This window comes from Tachysurus vachellii, chromosome 11, assembly GCF_030014155.1.
Source record: "Tachysurus vachellii isolate PV-2020 chromosome 11, HZAU_Pvac_v1, whole genome shotgun sequence".
In the NCBI taxonomy this organism is placed as follows: Eukaryota; Metazoa; Chordata; class Actinopteri; order Siluriformes; family Bagridae; genus Tachysurus; species Tachysurus vachellii.
In genome coordinates, this window is record NC_083470.1 from 27,191,620 (window position 1) to 27,219,576 (window position 27,957).

Here is a 27,957-nt window from a genome sequence, read left to right on the forward strand (position 1 = left end):
ACTATAATACTTAACAATACTTATACTTATATAATACATATGCATAAAATATTAGTTTAGAAGAAATTTATTTCACCTCAGATCAGTTATTAATAAAACATCAGGATATTTAAGAAGAAACATTCAGCGGATATGACATCAGGGCGCCCTCTAGTGGACAATACATGTATCGGACCAATCACAGACCACAATATCTTTACGTGACTTTAAATTTGTTATGTTTTGTTGTTCTAATATTTCTACAAAGGCTTGTTCTGTCTTTAGAACCTGAGTTTCAGTTTTAAATATGAATAATTCTGCATTTATTTATGTAACATGGTGATGGAGTCTCCGATGTCAGCGCTGTGAAATAGTCAGAAATAAAGCTGGAACTGAAAGTTTCCCACATCTTCAGGACAGAGATGTTTACACTTCTTTGGTTTAAAAACCTACAGGTTACAGGAATATAATCATGGCAAACATCTGAAATACAAACAGCACATAAAAGATATTTTCAGTAGCCGTCGGGATGTCCTCCTTTCCTGAGGTCTGATTCAGCACAGATCTGATCATTTAGCCTCATCACAGCCTGGACCACTGCAGTGGAATTCTGGAACTTTGTCACGTGAATCTTCTGTGCTAGACCTTCTATCACACTCTGTACATTAAATAGAGAGTAAAGCATTATTATTGTTAGAGCAATAGACAGGAGAAAAAAGTCATGTTTGTTATAATGATGCTCAGAAACTCAAATCTGAATCCTGTCCTTGTGGAAGAGATGAATTGATCACATAATAGCGATGAATCAAGTCTCAGTCTGATTCACTTAGACATGCATCCTGATGCTAAAATTCCAGACACACCTTCTCGAAGTCCTGCTCCACCTCATTGTAGTTGGGTCTCAGCTGGTTGTGGAACCTGGGTTCTTCTACAGCTCTCTTCAGATCGTATTTAAAGAACAGGGAGTTCAGGATCACCTGTGAACGAGAGGAAACCATTCACTGACACACTGTGTGTGACCTGTGTTCATAAACCTTTATAACAAGACTTATGTCTGTGTAAATCAGTAAGAGTGTTTTATAAACGTGTTATAAACTCAGATGCACACTCAAAACCTCTCGGTTATCAGACATTTTTCATCTAGAAAGAGCATGTAGAGATAAAATATGAATGGATCAATCAGGAGGTGGATGATTATATTCCATCAGCTATTGTATGAGATGGTGGATGAATAGTTGGATAAACAGATGGATAGATGGATGGATTATTGCATTTATGCATTAGGAGTGTGCAGCACTAGGAATGAAGTTAGAGTGGAAAGCTAGAAACCACCCAGCATGTAAGAGAAAAATATAGTGAGCCAACACAATCAACCCCACTAGGATCACCAGGGGATGTACCATGTACTGAGTAGTTCTCCAACATGCCAGTTCATGCTCAAGCTCTGCTTTACCAAAGTCATTCAAAAGACAAGGGCAGCCTCAGCACCAGATGCAAATGGAATCCCTGGACGCAAATGGAACTGCCCTGGGGAACTGCTCAACCTCATGAGAACTTATGGAAGAACCAGCACATTCCATTATAAGAGCCAAGGACTGCAGCAAAACTCCAATAACACAACTTAATTCAGAATAACATCAGGCCTGTCTGATTGGTAGACGGGCAAAGCAGCACGGAAATAGCTCTCAGATGGCATGGCTTGGATTGACAAGATCCAGCTCCCAAAATGAGGTGATATAAATTAATATTGTACCAAAGGGTGAATTGTCATGTGTAAAATGACCTCTTAGGAGCCAGTAGTATGGATTCCTTGCTTACACTGGCCTGTGTTTCCTTACAACTGCCACTTTAATCCCTCTGGGGTACAAGCTGGAGAAAGCTACGCCCTTCCTTACAGAGAGATGATGAACCCACCGGGGAGATCTGCACATATTTGTGAACATGACAGAGATGGAGAACCCGAGTGGAGGTTAACCAGGTGCACTGTAAGATCGAAGCAGTCACAGAACTGCCACTGGGCTGGACACCATGGTAAGGTATGGTGGCTATCCCCCCACCGCTACCCGTTTGCCGCGGCATGTTTAGGTAAAGGTAACCAGAGGGGAGGATTTCCAAAAAGGCCCTGATGTCACCTGGTGGAAGCCAGGTTTCGGTGAGGATAAACAGATCCAGATTGTGAGAGGAGATGACATCATTGAGGACAAATGTTTTGTTATTGAGCAATCTGGTGTTACAAAGTGCCATGCAGAACGTGGACAAGTTGACAGGCAACGATGTCACACGAGGAATTCGACGGATGTTTCCTTGGACACAACCCCGGATGGATGTTTCAACTCAGCGTGGACACGGAACTGGAACGCCAGTGTTGGAGCCAATCGGCTGAAGCCATCGGTAGCATTCCTGCGATCTTCTAGCATTGCCAAATCCTGGTTGATCTTGACACCTCAGAGACGAAGAAACCAGGTGAGTCCTCGGCCTGACATGTAACCCGCCTCTCCGACCGCATCTTCTGTGGCGCTTCCTGCCTGGTAGCAGACAGACAGGGCGTCTCAGGAAAGGAGGAATTAATGTCAACTGTGGCGGTGGTGGTTTAAAGGACTGGGTATTTAAGAGGCGATTAGTTGTAAAATGCAGTTCCATCAGCGTGGTCCGATCATACACAGTAAATGATGAGACAGTAGCAAAAAAAACATGAAAAAACAGAGGTGCAAGTGGCAGGCCAAACACAGCGGCGCCATCTTGAACTTGTTGAAAAACAAACTTTAATTGAAAAACCTAGCCAAGGTGCTTGAGACCTGTATGCAGGACACATACATCAGACATCAAACTCCCACAGCAAAGCACTTCATCAGGAGAGAACCATAGTCATGATACCTGTCAAGAGATCCAAGAGAAGCTTGACAGGCTTTAATACCTGAGGGAGATTACTGCCAAGTAATTCTGCCCAGAATTGGTGCCAAAACCTTGCTCATGAGCTTAATGTCTAATAATAGAAGGGGCAGTGCTGGGCAGCAGGGTGGAGGACCTCCTTTTGCTATGTGAAGGTAGGATGCTAGGGCTTTGCGGGCTTTCTGACAGTGACCATGGGGAACCAACCAACCCAGGACAACAACAGCAGGTGGCAGAGACATGAGCTGTTAGGCAGGATTGAGCAGAAGGTTCAACACCTACTGTGCATTACAATAATTATGGACTGAGTGGAGATTTGTTAGAAAAACAGTTAGATGGGTGAATGGATGGATGTGTGGATAGATGGATGGATTGATGAATGGATGGATATACAGATGAACAGTTGGACTGAGGGATGGATGGATAGATAAATATACATATGGATGGATGGATAGAGCTTAAAAACTGTACAAATTCAAATTAATTTTGGTATATTTCATGTAATGTGTGTTAAGTTAAAAGCTGTGTGTGTTACCAGAGCCGTTGCTGTGGTGATCTTTGTCCCACCTGAAGCTCCAATGACCATTTTAACTTTGTTGTGTTTGTCACAGATGATGGTCGGACACATGGACGAGAGCGGCCTTTTACCTGCACACACAGTCACATGAGCCGAGGATGATGTAATCTAAAGCTTTAATAAACGTAGCTGTGATAAACACATGTATTGTAATATATTGAATGACTGAATAAACATGAATAATTAGATGAAATCTGTTACCTGGTTTAATGAAGTTATTAGGAGAAGGAGGAACACCGAATGCATTTGTGACGTACGGAGAACTGAAGTCATCCATATTATTGTTAAAGATGATTCCAGTGGAACGCGACATCACTTTAGAGCCAAAACTGCACAAAGACATCAGGATCATTTATACACTCTCTTCTAGCTGAGAGCAGTACAATGTGTTCTGATTGGCTGAGAGCAGTAAAGTGTGTTCTGATTGGCTGAGAGCAGTAAAGTGTGTTCCGATTGACTGAGAGCAGTAAAGTGTGTTATGATTGTGTTTAATTTTATTGTCTTACTACTGGTTGATGCTGCTGGTCACAGACACGGCGCTCCCGTCCTCAGCGATGACAGACAGATGAGCCGTCCCATAAGTCTCAGGGTTAAAGTATTCCGGTCCGTAGTAAGTCTCAGGATGTGTGGTGTTGTCTGTAATCTTACTGCGGATGTTTTCAGCAAAGGAATCTGAGGTCATGTTGTGGATGAGCTGAAGAGGGACAGACAGGATGCCCACAAATTTACAAAACTTTGCTTGCAGTCTGTCATATATGATCTTTCAGGTGCAGTCCCTTCTGTTTCTGATTTCAAACCCTTCAATGTATAGCAGAAATAAAAATATTTGGTCTTGTTCCAATACTTTTGGAGGGCTCTGTAAGTAGTGTGTAAGTAACAAAGATCGTTGGTGTTTTTAGTTATTGTACACATGTTGTACATTATGCTTGCTGTGCTAATCATGTATGTACTTGATGAGTATATTATCACATCTGTCCTTTTCTTTTGTGTATGTTGATGAACACTTTGTTGATCCCAATGGGAAATTAAAGTGTTAGCTTGTCTTATCTTATCTGAGAACAAAATTGGTGTAAAACTGAGCATGTAACATTAACGTTACTGATGAATAACAAAACAACATGATGTGAAACTGTCTCACGTCAGTGATCTTGAGGTATTGAGGATCTCCCAGTTTGCTCCTCATAGCGTAGGCGAAGCGGAAAGCCTCGATAATGCGGTGATAAGTGAGCGTCTTCTTCTCCGGAGTAGACACACTGCTGGGTGAGAAATTATAACCTGCACAGAGACAATTTAACACTTTTATATCATTATCATCATCATACACTAGTTATAAACTCTCGTGTATGCTTCCAGTCAGTTTCATCGATCCATCAATGATAGCAAGCCCTCTTGGTCCAGAAGCAGACAGGAGAAGGTTCTTATGTTAGATTGCAATGTTTTCCTTTCATAACCAACATCAAAATGCCTTCTGGCTTGTCTATGATCTATAACTGCAGTCAATCTCCTTGTAACCGTGTCATAAACACCACTGATGTTCAGTGTTCTCCTGATGATGGACTTATGAACATTAACATTAGCAAATGTTGCTTAGATGTTACCCTGGCAGACACACACACAAACACACACACACACACACACAAACACACAGGTTTTTTTTCATTTTATTTTTTTTTCTTCTCCGCTGTACTGTTTGTTGTTGTGTTTGTTGATGGATTCTGCTGGCTGTAAAACAAATTGCCCCTCGGGGATAATAACGTTGACCTAACCTAACCTAACCTAAACACAAACACACAAACACACACACATACACACACACATACACACACAAACACACACACACAGACACACAAACACACACACACACACACACACACACACACACACACACTCACCTTTCACAATGTTGAGGATTAGCGCTAGTACAGGACCGCTAGATGGAGCATTAGGAAAGTGCATTGTGTATTCTCCCACATTGATCTTCAGTGGGCTTTCATTTAACACTGGTTTGTAACCTGACAGGTCTTCAAGTGTTATAATGCCACCTGGATCATTCAGGAACAGATTAGCATACATGAGGTGATTAGCACTGAGCATTAGCCTCTTAGTCAAAGTATGGTTTAGCATCAGTACTGTAGTGAATATTAGCATCAGGACTATAGTGAATAGTAGCATCAGTACTGTAGTGAATATTAGCATCAATACTGTAGTGAATAGTAGCATCTACACTGTAGTGAACATTATCATCAGTACTGTAGTGAATGTTAGCATCAGTACTGTAGTGAATATTATCATCTATACTGTAGTGAATATTAGCATCAGTACTGTAGTGAATATTAGCATCAGTACTGTAGTGAATATTAGCATCAGTACTGTAATGAATATTAGCATCATGACTGTAGTGAATATTAGCATCAGTACTGTATTGCAGGGTTTATTAATATTATGCTGCTAATAACAGAGATATTAGCATGTTGAAGACTTTAATAGTTTAACACTGATGGACCTGCAGCCTGGATGTCCTTCACTATGGTTTCAGCCATTGAGCCATTATAAAAAACATCAGCTCCTTCCTTAGCGATCCTCTCGTAGGTGTCTGCTAGCTGTGGGAATCTGACCGTGTCGTTTTCTCTCAGGATCGTTTTGTTGGAATCACAAAATACTTCACTGTAACAGAGAATAAAGTTGAAGATCACAATTCAGAGAAATCTTTTATATCATGTCAGTAAAGTATTCAGTCGGTGTTAAAGTCCACATTCTGTCCTGATTTTGTCATGTTAGATGAATATACTGTGTCGTTCACTTCCCTTATATGGTCATGACTTCCTGTTCTGATCTTTATTTTTGCTTTTCCAGTTTAAACATGTAACATGTAAACATGAAATTCTCCTCCTGAACAGAACACATGGGTGCTGCTGATATGTTGACATGTCCATGACAGTGATGTTGTCCCTCACCACAGCGCACGATCAGCCTCAATGACCTCCTGGTTATCACGCAAGGATTTGGCGAGAGCTTTGCTGACTCGGATGCCGCCACGTGCCAGCTGGATGCTCGGCTCAAACAGATCCCTCCACGGCAGGCGGCCATGACGCCGGTGTGCCAGTTCATAACCACGAAGCTCGCCGGGGACCGCGATGGCCAGACCTCCTGTTTATTCATGAAAACACGATGGACTAAAGAGCTGAACGTCCCTTCAGATTTTTAATGATTTTTAATGTTCACATCCCTTTTAGCAAGTCTTTAATGTCTCAGCCCCAGTCCTTCACAGTGCTTAAAGCCTTCATCTTTCTGATTATAACCAAACAAAATAAAAACTAATTAAGCTCGATCACAATACATAGTATAAACAAGATTAATTACAGAGCATGCAGCCGCTTGTCACGTGACCTCAAACACAGAAACAATAACAAGAGATCAAAAGCTTTACAGGATATTCAGCACCTTTTTTCGAGAGCTTTGCGTCATGCTGGTACATGTCAGACGTGGCTTTTAGAGGCGCTGTTTCCCTCGCATCAATCGTCTCCACCTTTCCTAAGTGAGAAAACAAAAACATGGCTTATAATAATTATAAATTAATAAATATAAAATATAAGTACATCATTTGTAGCTGATGTTTTGTTATGTTGGGTCTGAAACTGTGTCAGTGAGGCAGGAGGAATAAATCATCAAATACATGAATGGATGAGTGGAAAGAGAGATTGTTAGACAGGTAATGGATGGATGGATGTTACCTGTAGAGCTGTTATAGATGATGATGTAATGTCCTCCACCGATACCCATGCTGTGAGCATTAAACAGTCCCACACACAACAGCACTGCGATGGCAGCATCGACTGCAGAACCACCACGCTTTAACACATCTCTGACACACACACACACACACACACACACACACACACACACACACACAACAACAACAAAGTGAAGCTTAGAGTCTCTGAGCTGAAACTACAGTGTGTTGTTAGTCATTAACTAATACTCAGGGGTGTTGTGTTATTGTGAATGTTAGAAGACGAAAGGATTTCCTTTTCATCCAGTAGCAGCATCTCCTCTTCCTTTGAGTTTATATCATTAATGTTACCTTCAGAAACCTTCCCTTCATATGTGTATTGGTCTTATAGCTGCACTATGACTGTTTGTTTCAGACAGATTTAAAATAATTCATATTTAAGATTAACATCCTTTTCCTTTAATATAAAAACATTTACAGCTGTGTGGATGATGTCATCAAACCGTTCAGTTCTTTATTATATCCACATGGGACATATTATCTGCAGCTGTGTGACAACAACACAACTTATTATGAGCAAAGAAACAACAAACAATGTACAAATACAAAAGTAGAAGGGCAGAGTCTCGTGTGTGTGTGTGTGTGTGAGGATTTAATATTCAAACTGAATTAAATCAGTTGTCTTCAACACTATTCAGTAGAGAAGTGAAGAAAGAGAGACTTCAGTCTAAAGGGTCGGCATTTACTGTATCAGACCGATTATAACAAAGAAAAGTAAAACAGATGAAAAGTAATATATATAAAAGGGAAAAAGATAAAATTAAATAAAATATATAAAAGCATCAAGAAACTATCTCTAAACAAGGTCTATTCTCAACGAACGCTAAATTAAAAAGATAAGTTTTTAACTGAGACTTAACACCTTCTAAAGTTTGCCGAATGTGCAAAGGGAGGCTGTTCCACAGTTTTGGGGCGATGACCATGAAAGCTCTATCAACCCTAGATTTCTTTGAGGAACGGGGAACTGCCAGTAGAAGTTTATCTCCTGATCTCAGCGACTTGACTGGAGTATGGTCCTTTAAGAGGTTGGTGATATAGTTAGGAGCGATGTTGTGAAATGCTTTAAAAACCATCAATAGAATTTTGAAATCAATTCTATACTGGACTGGAAGCCAGTGAAGAGTAGATAATACTTGAGTTATGTGTTCTCTAATTTTTGTGCCAGTTAGAAATCTAGCTGCCGCATTCTGCACTAATTGCAGACGAGATAGATTGTGTTTGCTTATCCCAACATACAGAGAGTTGCAATAGTCCAGTCTTGAGGTGATAAAAGCATGCACTATAACCTGTAGGTCTTTACTATTAAGGATGGGTTTCAGCCTAAGTTAGTATCAGTCTAAGTTGATAAAAACTACTCTTTACTACTGACTTAATCTGGTTGTCAAAGCTGAGGGAAGAGTCAATAATAACACCAAGATTCCTAACAGTATTTTTATAGGTATATCCAGTGGGGCAATAGCACTAGACATACTGTAGCTTCCTTGAGTTTTGATGGACCAAAGATAATTATCTCAGATTTTTTCTCATTTAATTGAAGAAAATTGTGCGATAACCAGAGTTTGACTTCATCCAGGCAGAGTACTAAAGGCTGTAGCGAGTTCAAGTTTCCAACTTTAAAAGGCAAATATAATTGAGTGTCGTCAGCATACAAATGATAAGAGATGTCGTGATGACGACAAATTGAGCCAAGTGGGCTCATGTACAAAGAAAATAAAATTGGCCCTAAAATAGAACCCTGAGGAAGACCGTATTTTAAAGATGCCAGCAAAGAAGAGTTATTTACAAGATTCACAAAGAAAGTTCTTTCATGCAAATATGACTTAAACCAGTTTAAAGCAGTCCCCTTGATACCTACTTCATCCTCCAGGCATTTCAAAAGAATTGAATGATCTACTGAGATCCAGCATAATTAAAACAACCCCAACCCAGCATCAACTAACATTAGTAGATCAGTTACTACTTTAACTAATGCAGTCTCTGTGCTGTGGCCAGCTCTAAAACCAGATTGGAAGTTATCTAAAATGTCATTTTCCATTAGAAAAGTGTGAGGTAATTTGGAAATTGGTCGATAATTAATCAACTCTGTAGGGTTACAGCCAGATTTTTTGAGTAAAGGAGAGACCACTGCTTGTTTACGACAGGGTGGCACCACTCCATTTCTCAGAGAGCTATTTACAATAGATAAAATGCTAGGGCCCAAAATATCAAAAAGATCTTTTAAAAAGCGAAGAGGTATAGGATACAGGGGAGTATTTAATAGTTTCATGTGTCTAATAATATCCTCCAGAGCTGGAAGAGAGACTGAGACAAAATGATCAAATGTACATGAGATTGTGGTGGAAACTGCTAGAACACAATATGAAGGCGTGATATCTTCTCTGATTAATTCAATCTTCCTTTGGAAAAAAGTCAAAAAGTCCTCGCAAGTGTAAAGAGAGGAATCAGTAGAAGTAGCTATAGATGGATTTAGGACTGAATTTATTGTACTAAACAAAGTTTTGGGGCAGAGGAGATCTATTTATTAACTCTGAAACATATTTAGTTCTAGCAGCTTTAACAGCATACTGATATTTCTTAAGAGATGCCTGTAATATTTCAAAAGAAATCTGCAATTTATCACTCTTCCATCTACGTTCAGCTTGTCTGCAAACCTGTCTAAGCACTCTTGTATCATCATTAAACCAAGGCTGAGGCAAAGATTTAGGCTTTTTCTTCTTGAATGGAGCGATATCGTTCATAATGTCCGTGCAGACAGAATTACAAGCAACAGTCAATTTATCCGTGTCCATCAAAGGTCCAGCAGTTTCTAGTAACAATGAGATAGGGCTATTTGCATACGCCTCTGCAAAATGAGGATTTACACAAGGAAAAGAATCGTCTGGTGAAAGTTCTTCACTAGCGTCTAGACCACTGTCTTTAATCACAAACATTCAGCTTTAAAGCTAAAAACCGATCAGAAAAAAAAAACCATAATAATAAACACCCCCCAGGGAATCACTAAACCCTCACTGGCTCTACAGCCTTTAATGTAGAGCTCTGATTATGTGTTGAAAATATCATGCATTCAGTGATAGAGACTTAAGCACTTGTGTACATCACTCTGGATAAAGGTGTCTGCCAGATGCTGTATATGTAAAATGTAAATATATCATGCTGCAAATAATAAGGAATAATGACTAACAGGGAGTAGTGAAATCCTACCTGCCGATTTCAGAACATTTTCCTGCGTCGGCTGCGACGGCGGCTTTGGAGTAGCAGTGAGTGCCTAGTTTCCTCGGCAAGAGCAGACTGAGACACAAAATCAGAACCACTACAATGACGAGCACCACACAAGCAATGCGGGCCTTCTTCCCCATGATCCTGTTCAAACACAATATAAAAGTGAATGTTATTACAGTAATAATGTCACAGGATTCCATCATACCACAATTAAAAACACATTTCAGTGCTGTACCTACGGTGGCAGAGAAGTGCAAAACAAATGAACAAATCAGAATACACATTAACAAATCAGAATACACATTAACAAATCCGAAAACACAAGGACAAGTCAGACAACCCGGAAAAGGTTGGTATAGTTTGTGAATGGAAACTTACCGATCATCGGACAAGACAACTGTCATTCAAGATATACAGGTGAATGAAAGGTGTCTTGTCCGATGATCTGAAAGTTTCCATTCACAAACTATACCAACCTTTTCCGGGTTGTCTGACTTGTCCTTGTGTTTTCGGATTTGTTAATTTGTTTTCGGATTTGTTAATTTGTTTTGATTCTGAATGTACCTGATTCAGCTCAGTGCTCAGTCTCACTGTCTTTATGTAGCAGCTCCGGCTGGAGGAGGTGTAAAGCTCAGTGTGATTATGTCCAGGCCTTAATTAAAGCCAGTAAAAGGTGTATAGATATTCTTCCTCTGCAAATGATCCAAAAAGCATCTGTGTGACTTGTTTTCAACTTGCCTAAGTTCTGAACAAACAACCACACTGCTGCACTTCCTCCACTGGCTTCCTGTAGCTGCACACATAAGATTTAGAACAAGATGTTTGCCTTCAAAGTCAAAACCAGCTCCCTCGAACCTCAAAGCTCTTATCTGTCATGTTCGCTGGGATAAAGCGGACCCAAATGCAGGATAGCTAAAACAAAAAGGGATTTATTAACAAAAACACAAAACAGGAACACGGACTCAAGACAGGACCAAACAAGACGAAGACAACAGTAGATTCCGCGCTGCACAAGGCAACGTGGCTCAACTAAATACTAATAATAATCATGACACATGAGGGACAGGTGTGCAGAGGCGGGGAGGAAAAGACAAGGGCAGGGGACACGTGAACAAAGAACGTAAACACAAAACACATGGCCAAAGTCCGGGCTGAGTCCTGACATTATCACTCCTCCACTGCACCTCCACTGCACCTCACTGCACCTCACTGCACCTCACTGCACATCCACTGCACCTCACTTCCTCTGATCTACCAGCACTGGTCGACTGGTCCCACCACCTCTCAGAGTAAGAGAGAAGTTCTCTGTTCTGGCACCAAGGTGGTGGAATGCACTTCCCCGTGATGTCAGATCAGCTGTCATGGACGGCTCGGACAATTCCCTGCAGTTTGTTCATAACCTGTTCCTCATGTTTTGTTAATTACCTTCCATATTTATACCTGTTTGTGCTTTTTGAGTCCTCATGTTTAGTTGCTCGGTTTTCCCCCTGGGTGTTTTTTCTGTGTCCGTTGGTTTTGTTTTATTAATAAAACCCTGTCTGTCTTCTAGAAATCTATATCTGATTTTATTACATCTATATTAAAAGTCCTGACAGCAGATGAAGACATTCCTCTACCTGAAACACTTTAACTAATGATTACTTTTCCTGTTAGTTTTATATATTTAAAATAGTGCTGTAATTCTTGTCAACAATGATCCTAAATCTGTGTCCTAGTGAAGCAGTGTTGATGTTTCACTGATGGAAGCTTTAGAGAACTTTTGCTGTAAATGCTCTTAGGGTAGAAATGTATAGAAACATTAGTGAGGTGTTTAGTGCTTCTGGTGTTGATTTGCTGGTTGGTGTAGTTCAGTGGCTGTGTGCAAACTGGTGTGGACACTGTGTGATTACTGAGGGTGGTGTTAAACACTGTAAAGATTTAATAAACTCTAATAATGTTTACATTTATAACATTATACACTGTAAGGGTTAAATATTAGAGTTAGTTAATATTAGTGTTGGTGTTCATTTGTCAGTAGGTTAAACATCTTCATATACATATAACTGAACATACAGTGTATTAGATTTTCACACACACACACACACACGCACATGCACGCGCGCACAGGGAGGACGGGATTAGTCGGATGCACAGTGGAGCTGGCGCAGTTTTGCTCGGTGTTTGTGTTGCAGTGTTTGATGCGTGATATAACGGGAGAAACCGGAGCAGCAGCTCCATGAGGAAACTGGGATAAGAACAGGAGGAGAACGAGTTACGGTAACGGATTGATCTGTGCGTGTTTGTACCGGAGTCAGCCATGGGCTCGAGACTGAGCCGCCAGAGCAGCCTGGACGGTAGCGGTGGAAGCTCGCGCAGGAGAGGAGCAGGAGGGCGGCGGAAACGCGCGGACAGCGACGGGGAGCGCGAGCACAGCGCCCATTTCCCCGCAGCCGTGATGTTGTTGAGGACAGACAGGTTGCGCGCGAGCGCTCAGAGTCCGTACGTGAGACGGGTGTCATGGATCCGAGACATCCAACATCTGCTGCGCGAGAGGAAGGTGGAGGAGGCCGTGAGTGTGCTGAGACAGCTGAGGAAGGTGAGGACAGGGAAATACTGTAAACAACATCAATCACACACACACACACACACACTCACACACACACACACACACAGACACACAAACACACACTCACACACACACACACACGCACACACACACACACGCACACACTCACACTCACGCACACACTCACACACACACACACACAGACACACACTCACACACTTACACGCACACACACAGACACACAAACACACACTTACACGCACACACACACACACACTTACACACTCACACACAGACACACAAACACACACTCACACACACACACACACTCACACACACGCACACACACACACACGCACACACACACACACGCACACACTCACACACACACACACAAACACACACTCACACACACACACACACTCACACGCACACACACACACACTCACACACACGCACACATACACACACACACAGACACACAAACACACACTTACACGCACACACACACACTTACACACTCACACGCACACTTACACACACACACTCACACACAGACACACACTCACACACGCACTCGCGCACACACACACGCACACACACACACAGACACTCACACACACACACACACACTCACACAGACACACACTCACACACACACGTAGAGACGCATATGAATTATTACAGTGTTGAATTTACTCTGACAGTGTTGCATTAACACAACACAAACACAAACACCATCAGGAGGAAATGCTGCAAAAACATAAACACCTTCAGCCACCACACTTATACCATTAACACCTGTAACCTCAACACCATCACCAGTGTGTTTATACACTGCTGCAGATGTTAATTCTTCACTGCATTAGTTCATTTAAAGATGCAGTAGGTGTTAAACAAAGACTGTATATTCAACACTGAGTGTTAATTCTGTGTGTTACGTGTTTATAAAAATAAAATAATTCATTTAAAACCATTAAGTTCTGTGTTTTAGGTGTTTATTCTTAACATATCTATTTGATGTTCTTGTGTTATCTCAGTTTTATACAACTTCATTCAACACTACAGGGGAGCAGGGAAACATTGTGTGAGTGTGTGTGTATGTGTGTGTGTGTCCATGTGTGTGTGTGTGTGTGTGAGTGTGTGTGACAGAGAGAGAGACAAAGAGAGAGACTGTTGTGTATTACATGCAGTGTAACCTGCACAAACCTGTGTTCAGTTAAATAACATAATTATTACTGTGTACTGCACCAAAAACACAGACTGATGAAATAATTTGAAAAATGTGAGTGTTGTTATACATTACGTAACTAGTGACCATATCATTAGCTTCAAAAACAAGCTTTTGTTTGTGTTTATATTTAGCTGTTACTTAACAAGAGCTGTAAACAACTTTAACGGTGTTAATGTCATGTTTATTAGACTGTAATAACACTGTAATAATGCTCTTTTTAACCTAAGATCCTGGGAAGTAATTCACTACACCCAGTGAAAATGAGTTATTAGAGGATCTGGCAACGTGTGTCTTTCTAAGGCAGTAAACTATAAATATTAATAATATGTCTGTAATTTTATGTGGTTTTTTTTGAGTTTGCATGAAAAATGTGTATGAAGCTGTTTTATGTAATATATTTTGAATGATTGTGGACTGAAAAATTGTGTGTGTGTGTGTGTGTGTGTGTGTGTGTGTGTGTGTGTGTGTGTGTAGGATCTGGGATTAGAGGGAACATCCCTGAATGATATTTTATACAAAAATGCAGCTTTCCTCAACCTGGTGGATCCGATTTCACACGAGCTGCTGCTGAGTCTTGCCCGAGACATGCAGTGTCCCAAAAAGGTGAGAGAAATGTTTCACTGTCAGACATAGAGCAATGCATTCTGGGTACTTTGTGTGCCTGAAGTCTACAACAGCAGGGAACTCCAACAAGGACAGAATTGGTGATTCCCACACTGTCTTACATGGTTACACGATTCTGCCCCCTGTAGGATTGGTGAGGTAATTCAGGCATTCAAAAATAAGTGACTGCACGTAGAAAATGTTTTATTTTGAATGCTACTAAAGAACTCTGCATAAGGTGTGTTTATGTGATTGTGTGTTAGGACTCGGACATGCTGAAGTCAACAGATAAAATCTGTAGGCAGCTCATTTATCACCTGACACCGCACTCAAAGTGGTTGAGACAGAGCATGAGCCGGAGAAAAGCCCAGGCCTGGTAATGAAACCTTTTAATGTATTAAATGTGTGTGTGTGTGTTTTCCTGTGGGTATGCCTGTGTGTGTGTTCCTGTTGTTATGCCTGTGTGTATGTATGTGAGTATGTGTGTGTGTGTGTTTTCCTGTGGGTATGCCTGTGTGTGTGTGTGTGTTCCTGTTGTTATGCTTGTGTGTGTATGTATGTGACTGTGTGTGTTTTCCTGTGGGTATGCCTGTGTGTGTGTGTGTTCCTGTTGTTATGCTTGTGTGTGTATGTATGTGACTGTGTGTGTTTTCCTGTGGGTATGCCTGTGTGTGTGTGCGTGTGTGTGTGTTCCTTTTGGTATGCCTGTGTGTGTATGTATGTGTGTGTGTGTGTATGTGTGTGTATTTTCCTGTGGGTATGCCTGTGTGTGTATGTATGTGTGTGTGTGTGTGTGTGTTTTCCTGTGGGTATGCCTGTGTGTGTGTGTTCCTGTTGGTATTCCTGTGTGTGTATGTATGTATGCGTGTGTGTGTGTGTGTGTTTGTGTGTTTTCCTGTGGGTATGCCTGTGTGTGTATGTATGTGTGTGTGTGTGTGTGTGTGTGTGTGTGTGTGTTTTCCTGTGGGTATGCCTGTGTGTGTGTTCCTGTTGGTATTCCTGTGTGTGTATGTATGTATGCGTGTGTGTGTGTGTGTGTGTGTTTTCCTGTGGGTATGCCTATGTGTGTGTTCCTGTTGGTATGCCTGTGTGTGTATGTATGCGAGTGTGTGTGTGTGTGTCTGATAAAGCCTCTGAATACCCACAATAACCTGCTTTATCACACTAAGAGTAGAAAGGGCACAGAGAGACAGACAGATTAGGAGACATAGACAGGTAGAGTAAGACACTTTTATATGTTTGGATGATTGTTTACTTTAACAACATTATAAATATTAGGATCTGTAAATAAGTGTCAGGGACGTGGGGATAAAAACGGAGCCAAATGCAGGACAGTTTAACAAAACAGGGTTTAATAACTTAAAAAACAGGAAACAGAGACACATACTCGAGACACGACACCAAGACAAAACAAAACAAAGGATTCCTTAACTAAATACTAATACTAATTAATCAGACACATGAGGGACAGGTGAGCAGAGGCAGGGAGGAAGAGACGAGGGCGAGGCAGACACGTGAACACAGAACACAAACAAATGCACGTGGCCAAAGTCCAGGCTGAGTCCTGACAATAAGCTTGAGTATGAAATATGGAAATGCCCTCAGTCCTTCCCCCAGCTAGCTGGTTATCTATCTAGAACATTCTACATTACCAACATTAGGTCAGATTGTTAGCTTGTTAGCTTGCTGGTACTCCCCATAGAAATACAGCAGTGTGATCTTACTGCAGCTGAACGTGATTCCTTCACTTCAGGAGTTCTTCTAAATCAATGCAAGTAAAAGAGCAGAACTGATGTTGAATTTCTCCCCACTGAGAAAAAGAAGAGTCTGATTGAGGTGAGATATTGTGTAGATGATTATGGAGCAGAACATGTCCACACACACAGATACACTCACACTCACAGACACAGGAACACACACACACAGGAACACACACACACATATGCACACAGATGCACACACAGACACACACAGACATACCCACAGGAACACACGCATACACACAGCTACACACACACCCACAGGAACACACACACTCACATACACAAACACAGCTACACACACCCATGGGCGCACCCAAAGGAACACACACAGACAAACACACACGCACACATACATACCCACAAACACAGACATACACACACCTGCATACACACACACACAAATATACACATACACACACTCACCTACATACACACAGGCATACCCACAGGAACACACGCACACATACATGCATGCATACATACACACACACAAACACTCACACAGACACACATACAGACACACAAACACACACACACAGACACACACACAGACACACACAAACACACACAAACACACAGACATACACACACAGACACACACACATACACACACATACACACACACACTCACATACATACACACAGGCATACCCACAGGAACACACTCACACATTCATACATGCATACATACACACACAGACACACACAGACACACACACACAGGCATACACATGCAGACACACACATACACACACACTCACATACACACACATACATACACACAGGTACACACAGACACACACACTCACATACACACACATGCATACACACAGGCACACACACAGACACACACACACACATAAACACAGGCATTCAGACAGGAACACACACACAGAAAGTTTATTAATGCACACAGTACAGGTCAGTAACACTTGCCTGTGTGTGTCTGTTTGTCTGTGTGTGAGAGTGCATATGTGTGTGGGTGTGTGTGTCACTGCAGCTATGGCAATGACTAGCATACATGCTATAGTGTGTAAAGCCTTATGGGTGTCACACTGTCCTCCTGATGTTCCTGAGGTAACACTGGAAACACTGTGGAAACCTCATCAACATCTACAACATTATGGCTATAAACACTGGGAAGTTACTGGTGATTATTTATGGTGATTACCTGCAGATGAGTTCATGGTTAGCACATGCTAGTCTTCACTAGGTAAACTGGTGTCTGTGATACAAGATGAGCCTGACAGAGAGCTGACCTCAGTGTAGTGGACACCTCAGGAGAGAGTAGGCTGCCCAGGTAGGCAGCACCTTCAGGCAGTGTGTTTTAAACAAGGTAAGACTTTTATTCTCCATACTTGATGATGGTAAACTCTCAGTTTACGGTGAAAGAGCAGGAGTCGATATGATAAAGACATTTCTGTGACAGACGCTACAGCAGCTGCTTTCTCAGTGGTGTGAGAGTCGAACCTCACAGTCATCACAGGTGTGACAACCTACTCAGGTGGGAAAGTCAGGCATTGCCATGACAACAAGAGATCTTGCCGAGTCTCAAAGTGACAGATCTGTGAATCATCAGCTGCTCACTCCCAGCTGGACGGTTTAGGAAGATATTTTGCGAACATCCTTTCAGGGGATCTCTGGAGTGCCGTGCTGACGGAACGTTCTGTTGGTGATGTTAATGTCTCACTGCCACACCACGTTATTTCATACTTCACTCATATAAGAGTAACTTTACAGTAAGATTTGCTGAGCTACTCACAATACCCTTACTGTGTAAAGCTAGCTAGCTGACTAGCGCATCATGTTTAGCTAAAGTCTCCTAGTGACAGCACTTTGGTGCAACTTGGCATCGTGGGAAATGTACCTTCATTTATCTGCTGTGGTATTTAGCTGCGAGACTGAAAAACAGGAGAAAAGACAGAAAAATGGAGAGAAAGACAGTGTGTGTGTTGAGAGAGAGAGAGAGAGAGAGAGAGAGAGAGTCCCTGTGGGACAGAATGAATAATGGAAAAATGTCTGAATCATTTATGAGTCTGCAAAAACAAAAGTGTTCTCCACTCAGCTGTAATCTCACTGCTCTCTTCACAGTTTAAAACTGAACAGCTGTAACATTTATCTTTAAACCCACAAATGATTTTCACTTTCAAACACTGAGACAGTCAATCAGGTTTAAAACTCCAGGAGATCCACTGACACAGCGTCTCTTACACGAGAACTGGCTCGTACTCACTGTGGACTGAAGCAGGGAGATGTTTTAATACTGAGATTTTGTGAGTCAGTATTCAGAACTCTGGTGTAACTACAGACTTAAGCACTGTTCAGAAGTTCTGCGTTTTTTGCTGCTTTGAAGGCACTTTAGCGAGCGCTTGGATCAAACCCGGCTCTGTGAGGTGCAGTAATAAAAGGCAGGAAGGTCAGTGGCAGTGTGTGTGAGTGTGTGTGTGAGTGTGTGTGTGTGTGTGTGTGAGAGAGAGAGTGTGTGTGTGTGTGTGTGCGTGTGTGTGTGTGTGCGTGTGTGTGTGTGTGTGAGCAAGTAATAAAGCGAGTGATGTGATGGAGAGTGATACAGACAGGAAGAGAAACTCTGAAGCAAAAACACATGAATGGGCGGGGTTAATAAATGTGGGTGGAGCCAGACAAAAAAAAGTGCTGATTGTTCCCAGTCAGGATTTCACTTGTAATATAAATTTAATTTTGTAATTAATTGTTGAGACTGACTTTTCTGAGATATCAGTAATTTCTGTATTTTGTTATAATCCTCCTCTCTGATTGGACACACAACTGATTAGATGTATGTTTGTATCTATAAGAGTTTGGACCTTTTGGAGAAGGTCCTGATTTCCATGTGATCTTTCTGGTACAGATGTCTGCCTCATATAAGAGAACTGAGACACTGAGGTCGAGCTTCTGCTTGTGAAATAGTGTTGTTAGTGTCCTGTCCCCCAGTGGGATGTGCTGAAAGTTCTCGCTGACCTACATGACCAGTCAGATGGAAACAAGCGAAAGCAAAGTGTCTGAGGAGATCTGATCACTCAGGCTGGACTCAGGAACTTAATGACTGAGTCACATCACTGCAGCATATCATATATACTGTTTATACTGTTTATGTGACATGGGACTCACATGGATACACATCATGCCCACTACACACCACACCCACTACACACCACACCCAATAGTACACACCACACCCACTACACACCACACCCACTACACACCACACCCAATAGTACACATCATGCCCACTACACACCACACCCACTACACACCACTCCCACTACACACCACACCCACTACACACCACTCCCACTACACACCACACCCAATAGTACACATCACGCCCACTACACACCTCACCCGCTACACGCCACTCCCACTACACACCACACCCAATAGTACACATCATGCCCACTACACACCACACCCACTACACACCACACCCACTACACACCACACCCAATAGTACACATCATGCCCACTACACACCACACCCACTACACACCACACCCAATAGTACACATCATGCCCACTACACACCACACCCACTACACACCACTCCCACTACACACCACACCCACTACACACCACTCCCACTACACACCACACCCAATAGTACACATCACGCCCACTACACACCTCACCCGCTACACGCCACTCCCACTACACACCACACCCAATAGTACACATCACGCCCACTACACACCTCACCCGCTACACGCCACTCCCACTACACACCACACCCACTACATGCCACTCCCACTACACACCACACCCACTACACGCCACTCCCACTACACACCACACCCACTACACACCAAACCCAATAGTACACATCACCCCCACTACACACCTCACCCACTACACACCACTCCCACTACACACCACACCCACTACACACCACACCCAGTAGTACACATCACACCCACTACACACCTCACTCACTACACACCACTCCCACTACACACCAAACCTCCACACCCAATAGTACACATCATGCCCACTACACACCACACCCACTACACGCCACTCCCATTACACACCACACCCACTACACACCACACCCAATAGCACACATCACGCCCACTACACACCTCACCCGCTACACGCCACTCCCACTACACACCACACCCACTACATGCCACTCCCACTACACACCTCACCCACTACACACCATGTCCCAAAGTACACTCATCACTCATTTTCTACCGCTTATCCGAACTACCTCGGGTCACGGGGAGCCTGTGCCTATCTCAGGCGTCATCGGGCATCAAGGCAGGATACACCCTGGACGGAGTGCCAACCCATCGCAGGGCACACACACTCTCATTCACTCGCACAATCACACACTAGGGACAATTTTCCAGAGATGCCAATCAACCTACCATGCATGTCTTTGGACCGGGGGAGGAAACCGGAGTACCCGGAGGAAACCCCCGAGGCACGGGGAGAACATGCAAACTCCACACACACAAGGTGGAGGCGGGAATCGAACCCCCAACCCTGGAGGTGTGAGGCGAACGTGCTAACCACTAAGCCACCGTGCCCCCCTCCCATAGTACACATCATGCCTAATACACACCACACACACTACACACCAAACCCACTAGAACACATCATGCCCACTACACACCATACCCACTACATGCCACCCTCACTACACACCACTCCCAATAGTACACACCATTCCTACTACACACCACACCCACTACACACCACGCCCACTACACACCACGCCCACTACATACCACATTCACTACTACGCACCATGCCAACTACTACACACACACACCCACACACAGAGACACACACAAAAAACACATTCTGCAGCATCTGAGCAATGTTCTATTTTGTGGTCAAGCGTCAGTTTTAATTATGGCCACTAGCCTTATCATGTCTACTCTCATTTGTCTTGTGTCTCTTGTCACTTGGGTGTGTGTGTGTGAGTGTGTGTGTGTGCCATCTGTTTTTTTCTACTCAACGTCTGTCTAATGATGTTGGGATGACACAACACACACAAACAAACACACACACAGAGACACACACACACATTCAGCACTGCTCTGTCTCATGTCTTAAACTCCATCTCTATAATAACACACTGTAAAGTTAAAACAGATCTGATGAGAAACAGTGACATTCCTGATCAGAGAGATCTGGCTATGAGTCATCGAGCGAAGCTGTTATCACACGCCTGGATTCCATCAATGTGAAACAACACAAGAAGCCAAAAGTCCTCAAATTAAACACACAAATTTCACACTGAACACTGCACAAATTTCACACTGATTAGATCTTCATTCACATTTTCAGCTGAACATCTAAGCTCAATTGTTTCACATGATCAGGATTATATGGTGATAAAATCATGTCTATTCCCAGAGATCAGTGGCTGTCTTACTGTAGGTTCTGGTACAGACTTGTAGCTGTGGGTTTCATCTGAGAGCCACATTCAAATGATCAGAATCAGACGTGTGGTGGACATCTAAAAGGCTGCTGTATGTTTTTTGGTATTGTCTAGACCAGCATCTTAAAACACAAACACTCACCTTTAAATCTGAACCAACAGCAAGGAGAGAAATTCTTCAGTTAAGCTTATAAACCAGCACCTGATCCATATGATGCGCTAAGAGAGTGTGTAGGAAGGCAGGAAGTAAAAGATATTAAATCTCCACCCCTTAGACACAGTTAAGTTCAAAATAGTACAGAAATGTACTCTGGAGGTGTGTGTGAGAGTGTGTGTGTGTGTGAGTGAGTGAGTGTTTGTGTGTGTGAGAGTGTGTGTGTGTGTGTCTGTGTTTGTGTGTCTGTGTGTGTCTGCATGTATGTGTGTGTGTGTGTGTGTCTGTGTGTGAGTGAGTGTTTGTGTGTGTGTGTATTTGTGTGTGTGTGAGAGTGTGTGTGTGTGTGTTTGTGAGTGTGTGTGTGAGTGAGTGAGTGTTTGTGTGTGTGTGTGTGAGAGTGTGTGTGTGAGTGAGTGTTTGTGTGTGTGTGTGAGTGTGTGTGAGTGAGTGTGTGTGTGTGTGTGTGTGTGTGTGAGATTGTGTGTGTGCGTGTGTGTCTGTGTTTGTGTGTGTCTGTATGTGTGTCTGCCTGTATGTGTGTCTGAGTGTGTTTGTGTATGTGAGTGTGTGTGAGAGAGTGTGCGTGTGTGAGTGTGTGTGTCTGCCTGTATGTGTGCCTGTGTGTATGAGTGAGTTTGAGTCTGTGTGTGTGTGTGTGATAGTTGTGTGTGTTTCTGAGCGAGTGTGCGTGTGTGTGAGTGAGTGTGCGTGTGTGTAAGCGAGTGTGTGTGTGTGTGTGTGTGAGTGAGTGTGCGTGTGTGTGAGCGAGTGTGTGTGTGTGTGTGAGCGAGTAATAAAGCGAGTGATGTGATGGAGAGTGATACAGACAGGAAGAGAAACTCTGAAGTGAAAACACATGAATGGGCGGGGTTAATAAATGTGGGCGGAGTCAGACAAAAAAAAAGCTGATAGTCCCCAGTCAGGATTTCACTTGTAATATAAATTTAATTTTGTAATTAATTGTTGAGACTGACTTTTCTGAGATATCAGTAATTTCTGTATTTTGTTATAATCCTCCTCTCTGATTGGACACACAACTGATTAGATGTATGTTTGTATCTATAAGAGTTTGGACCTTTCTGTTTCTTTTCCTTCCTCTCGTTTTTCCCCTCAGTGTGTTCCATTTTGTGTTTACTGTTATGTTTTGTTGTGAATAAATCGTGTTTTAGCTATCCTGGCATTTGGGTCTGAATTTTATCCATGAAGACACCCCCTATTTCTGACAGAAACTTTCACACAATGAGAACGACAGGGCATGAGGATGAACAACATGAAAGATGACAGTGACGCTGCAGACAGACACAAACCCCAGGCTTTAACCTCCACACTGAGCAGATACATTATAGAGACCATCAGCAGCATTAGTGTCATAATCACCATAATAAAATCACACCAATGTTGGGAAGTTACATTCTCACTCATCATCATCATCATCATCATCCTGCACTTCACTAACCGGTTTATTTTATCAGGAATATCTTTCCTGCTAGCTAGCTAGTTTCACTAACTCTGTGAAGACATAGGTATATTTATGGCTGTAGAATTTACAGTGTGTGAGATCTGATTAAGTAAAAATGACTTTGGACAAGAAATTAAAGATTTTCACTAATAATGTTCTAATGATCCACTTTTTCTCGGTCAGGCTGAAAACGACTCTCCAGAAGAAGCTCTGTAGCGACTCTGTGGATCTTTCCGGAATCCCCCTGTCCACACGGGACATTCGACACGTAACGTATTACCTCCAGACCAGTGGGGGCGCTGTTATATCTGTGGATTTGAGCTTTACTGAGCTGCGGGATGAAGGTTTGCGAATCCTGTTGCCTGTATTGAGCGTTTTGCCCAAACTCACCACTCTGGCGCTGAACGGAAACCGTCTGACTGTGTCCATCATGAAGGACCTGACCGAGGCTCTGAAAATCCCACAGAGTTTCACGTGTCTGGCCTGGATCGATCTTGGGAACAACGTGGACATTTTCACTATGCCACAGGTAACAACAACACAGATAACAACAAACCTGCCCCATCAACACAGTTGTGGGTCAGTGTACAGATTCTTCATAAAATACACCGTTTGTATTCTTAATCTGTTCATTCATGCTAACTGCTGATTGTTAGCTCAAAACAAAAAAATGAGATATAGTATCACTGACTCTACCTGCAGCTTCTTTTAAAATAGGGATGTTTTTATAATTAGCATAATCATGAATGGTTAGTGTGGCACTAGCTTATAGCTTACCTGTGACTAATATGAGCTAGTTTACAAGCAGTTAGTCAGGTAACCAGCTAACCTAGCTAAAGTTAGGGGTTTCCAAAGTTTCATATTTCATATACAGATTCTGTCTTTTTTTTTCTGAGGTTTGTTGTATGTTAGTAATTTCTTGGACAGTTTGATTATTTGAAAACAGTTATGTTTTGTGTTTTACAGCCGCTCCTGGTGGCGCTGCGGCGGCGCTGCAGCTTAAAGAGCAGTTTGCCCACCATATACGAGTACACGGAGGGGCAGCCATACTGCTACCGCATGGAGAGCTCCATTGAGGAGCCGAGCCTTTACGAGGAAGATGAAGAAGATGATGAAGATGAAGATGAGATGGAAGAAAAACTAGACATGGAGCAGTGGAGCCTCGTGGAGCAGAAGAGCTCTGGAAGTTTCACCTTAAAATATTGTGAGAGGTGAAGCTAACCTTTGACCTTTAGCGTTACCCATCGCTGAGGAAGTAGGAAGTGGAAATGAGCCAAATTTGAGGAGGTCAGAGGGATGGAGGGACAGCCTCTCCACACCACTTGTTGTCGCTCCATGAGTTTCCCTGTTCCCCATTCTGGCTTTGTTGTGATCCAGCACCATCAAATTCACACAGGAAGTCAAACGGTGGCAAGATAAAGACCCAGAGCACGCTCAGTTAGCGTAAACAAAAACCGGACACACACTCACCGTTTTAGCTGTTGATGCTCAATGGCTCTGGGGAGGGGCGGTTCATTGGTTCTTTGGTGGGACTTTTAGGAGATTCAGAGATGTCACTTCTACTACATACAATAAATAAATAAATAAATAAATAAATACCAATGAACGATCCAGAAAAATAAGTAATGGACCAGCTTAGTCATGATTAGCTGATTAACATCCTTACTGAACAAGGAGCCCAAATGTTTAGCTATGGTGGAGCACTGTGTGTGTGTGGATGTGTGTGTGTGTTTGTGTGTGTGGTCAGATTTGGCACACACTGCCCCTGCCACACGTTGCCGCTAACATCGCAAACACCACTTTGTTCGTTTCTAATCTTCCAACAAAAGCCATGTAAGCAGCTCAACAAACCTGTCACATGAGCGCTGACAAAACTGCTACATCAAGACTTTTTTCCTAAAACGTTCAGTTGTAGACGTCTGGTCATCACTTAGCAACACGTATCTCTGAATAATGCTAAAACACATAATATTGCGATGTGTTCCTTTTTGTCAAGGCTGTGCTAACACAGAGTGAATCCTGCTAACTATCTCTCTTCATACCTGTATTGATTATTATAAATATCATCTTTATGCTAATGTGTTACTTTTTCAATTTAACATAATACATCATATTAACCAAAATAGCTCCAGGGCTAATTTTAGCATCAGTGTATAAGGTATTAAAGCTCAATGTTAATTATAGCTTACTAAATGAAAAGTGTACGCATCAACATAGCAACACAACAACATAACATGCTAGTCACTTCACTAACAAATCCTATCTGCCACTTCCTGTTTCTTCCTTTCAGATGACGCTTAAATAAGGAGTAATACTGGTAGCAATTACCATTCTACCATTCATACCATGCTACCTGGTAGCGATTTCACTCACTTGGCTAAGACAAGAAGGGCTAGCATGCCTAGTGTGACTGGAGCTCCAGTTTTTGCTACTTCCTGTAGCCATTTCAACCCTTTAAAGTGGTTTTTTGCACATTTTAGCCATTTATTGTAAAGGCTAATTTTATTTAATGTCAATGTGAAACACTGATATTGTATTAGTGTGTATCTAAAGCTGGTATATTTTCTTCCAATATGTGCACACACACACAAACACACACACAGAGTTGGTTGGGAATAATCAGACTGTAAATGACAGCAGATCTGTAATATTACTGTGATGTAGTGTGTTGTCTTTCTACTGTGTGTACATATGTGTGTATATGTGTACTGCTGTAATGTTGTCTTAACATTGTGTGTGTCTGTGATTTGTTGTATTGTGTTAGTGTCGTCTGCTGCTGAGTCTTATGTCCTATTGAAGCTTGAGACTCAGTTTGTCCTTTCATAGGGATCAAACCACAACAATATTTAAAGATGCAAAAATAATTCTGCTTATTCGGACTTAAATAAACGTCCCTAAAACTCGTCACTCAGACAAAGTCGATCTGAACTTCTGCTCTGATGCTGTTCACTCTTTTAACTCGTGTAAATTTGAGGTAAATGACAGATTAAAGGGAAATCAGAGTTTGAGGTAAAGCAGGAGATTGAGGTAAAGTACTGAGGTAAACACAGACATGGAGGACTTGAGGATAATTGGACGGTGAAGTAAATCAGACACTAGGAACATTTGATTTTTGGACAAAATTTATTTTTTATTTATATAAACATTTATTTACATTAAGGATGTTAATAGCATTAGCTTGTTTAGCCTCGGCTAGCGGAGTCCATTTTAAACTTGCAGCCTTGTCTCTAAATACAGTATATTAACACTTTTTTGGGCTCATGAAAAACCTTTGTGTAATCTGTGACACACTTGAGCTGTAAATCACCTCAGTTCTGACTTTCCTGCTATGCTAATCATGTGCTAATAATCTGCTTTAATGTCATTTTTTACATATATCATATAGTCAGTGTTGATACCTCACAATATTATCAATCCACTTGGATTCAGTTTGGGAATATGGTGCCTTATTTCGGCTATACTGTTTTTGTCCCAATGAAAATATACAGTATGTTGATTTCTGCAGATAGCATGAGAATAATCTAGTTTAGTTAGCGGTCAGTGCTACATGATATTTATTCCCACATCAGATGTAAATGTTGATGTTTCACATAAAAATGTCTTGTTTCTACAATCGCTGTTTCTTTACATTGCCCATATTTTTAGTACTTAAGGGCTAGGTCAGTCGTTATACTTGTTTTTAGCTAAGGAATGTGTTAGATTTCAGTGTTCATGTTGCTCATGTGTCTGGAGTAGTGATCGTTTGGGTTTTACTGTTTGTTTGTCGTGTGTCACGTGTTCAACTTCTTACATTCAGCACACTAATCTAATGTCAGTTAAATACCTAGCATTATTTCTTTATTAATAAAAGTCACTTGTTTGTAGACTGCTTTGTTGTTCCCAAGACGTAAACTAGCTGAATGTTTGCACAAAGTTAACACATGTAACTTGCTAGATAACGATTGTTAGCTAGCTAGTTATGCTAGTCTTTTTGTTTTATATCTAGTGAGCAGTTGTGTCTCTGTAGCACAAACGTAGCATACTTCAGAAAACAATATTGCGTCATGTCAGGAGTTGCACATCGGCCCCTTGTCAAGCTCGAGCGCAGTGTGTTAATGTTCACAGCAGAATCGGTTGTGTGTTATTAAAGCAAGTCGCTAACTGTGTTCTTGTTATTGTTATCGTTCCTGTTTGTATAATGAGTCTTTGTGTCGAACTGGTGTTTGTTATTAAATTGTGATTTAAACAATAATTTATACGACTGTTACACAACACTTGAGTAATAAAATGACTGAATATTGAAATCATCTGATAAAGTTTATTGTGTATTAAAATGCACTTTATTCTATATTTAAA

At 41.9% G+C, this 27,957-nt stretch overlaps 2 protein-coding genes across 3 annotated transcripts; one reads left to right on the forward strand and one right to left on the reverse strand.

The window, feature by feature from the left end:
* Positions 1-51: 51 nt before the first annotated feature.
* LOC132853569 (glutathione hydrolase 1 proenzyme-like) lies at positions 52-22,165 on the reverse strand. Of its 2 annotated transcripts, none has more exons than XM_060881424.1 (13): positions 22,149-22,165; positions 10,437-10,595; positions 7,177-7,307; positions 6,887-6,976; positions 6,400-6,592; positions 5,949-6,109; positions 5,338-5,487; positions 4,584-4,720; positions 3,952-4,139; positions 3,647-3,774; positions 3,404-3,516; positions 843-956; positions 52-637 (listed from the first exon to the last, which is right to left on the reverse strand). In XM_060881424.1, the coding sequence occupies exons 2-13, from the start codon at positions 10,589-10,591 to the stop codon at positions 494-496; spliced, it is 1,704 nt and encodes a 567-aa protein (XP_060737407.1). In that variant the 5' UTR covers positions 10,592-10,595; positions 22,149-22,165; the 3' UTR covers positions 52-493. The 2 variants fall into 2 exon arrangements, with proteins under 2 accessions (XP_060737407.1, XP_060737406.1); XM_060881423.1 differs by lacking the exon at positions 22,149-22,165 and adding an exon at positions 11,019-11,447.
* Positions 12,528-27,905, forward strand: lrrc75ba (leucine rich repeat containing 75Ba). Its single transcript, XM_060881425.1, has 5 exons — positions 12,528-13,029; positions 14,708-14,836; positions 15,100-15,212; positions 23,806-24,151; positions 24,589-27,905. The coding sequence occupies exons 1-5, from the start codon at positions 12,751-12,753 to the stop codon at positions 24,835-24,837; spliced, it is 1,116 nt and encodes a 371-aa protein (XP_060737408.1). The 5' UTR covers positions 12,528-12,750; the 3' UTR covers positions 24,838-27,905.
* The last annotated feature ends 52 nt before the right edge of the window (positions 27,906-27,957 follow it).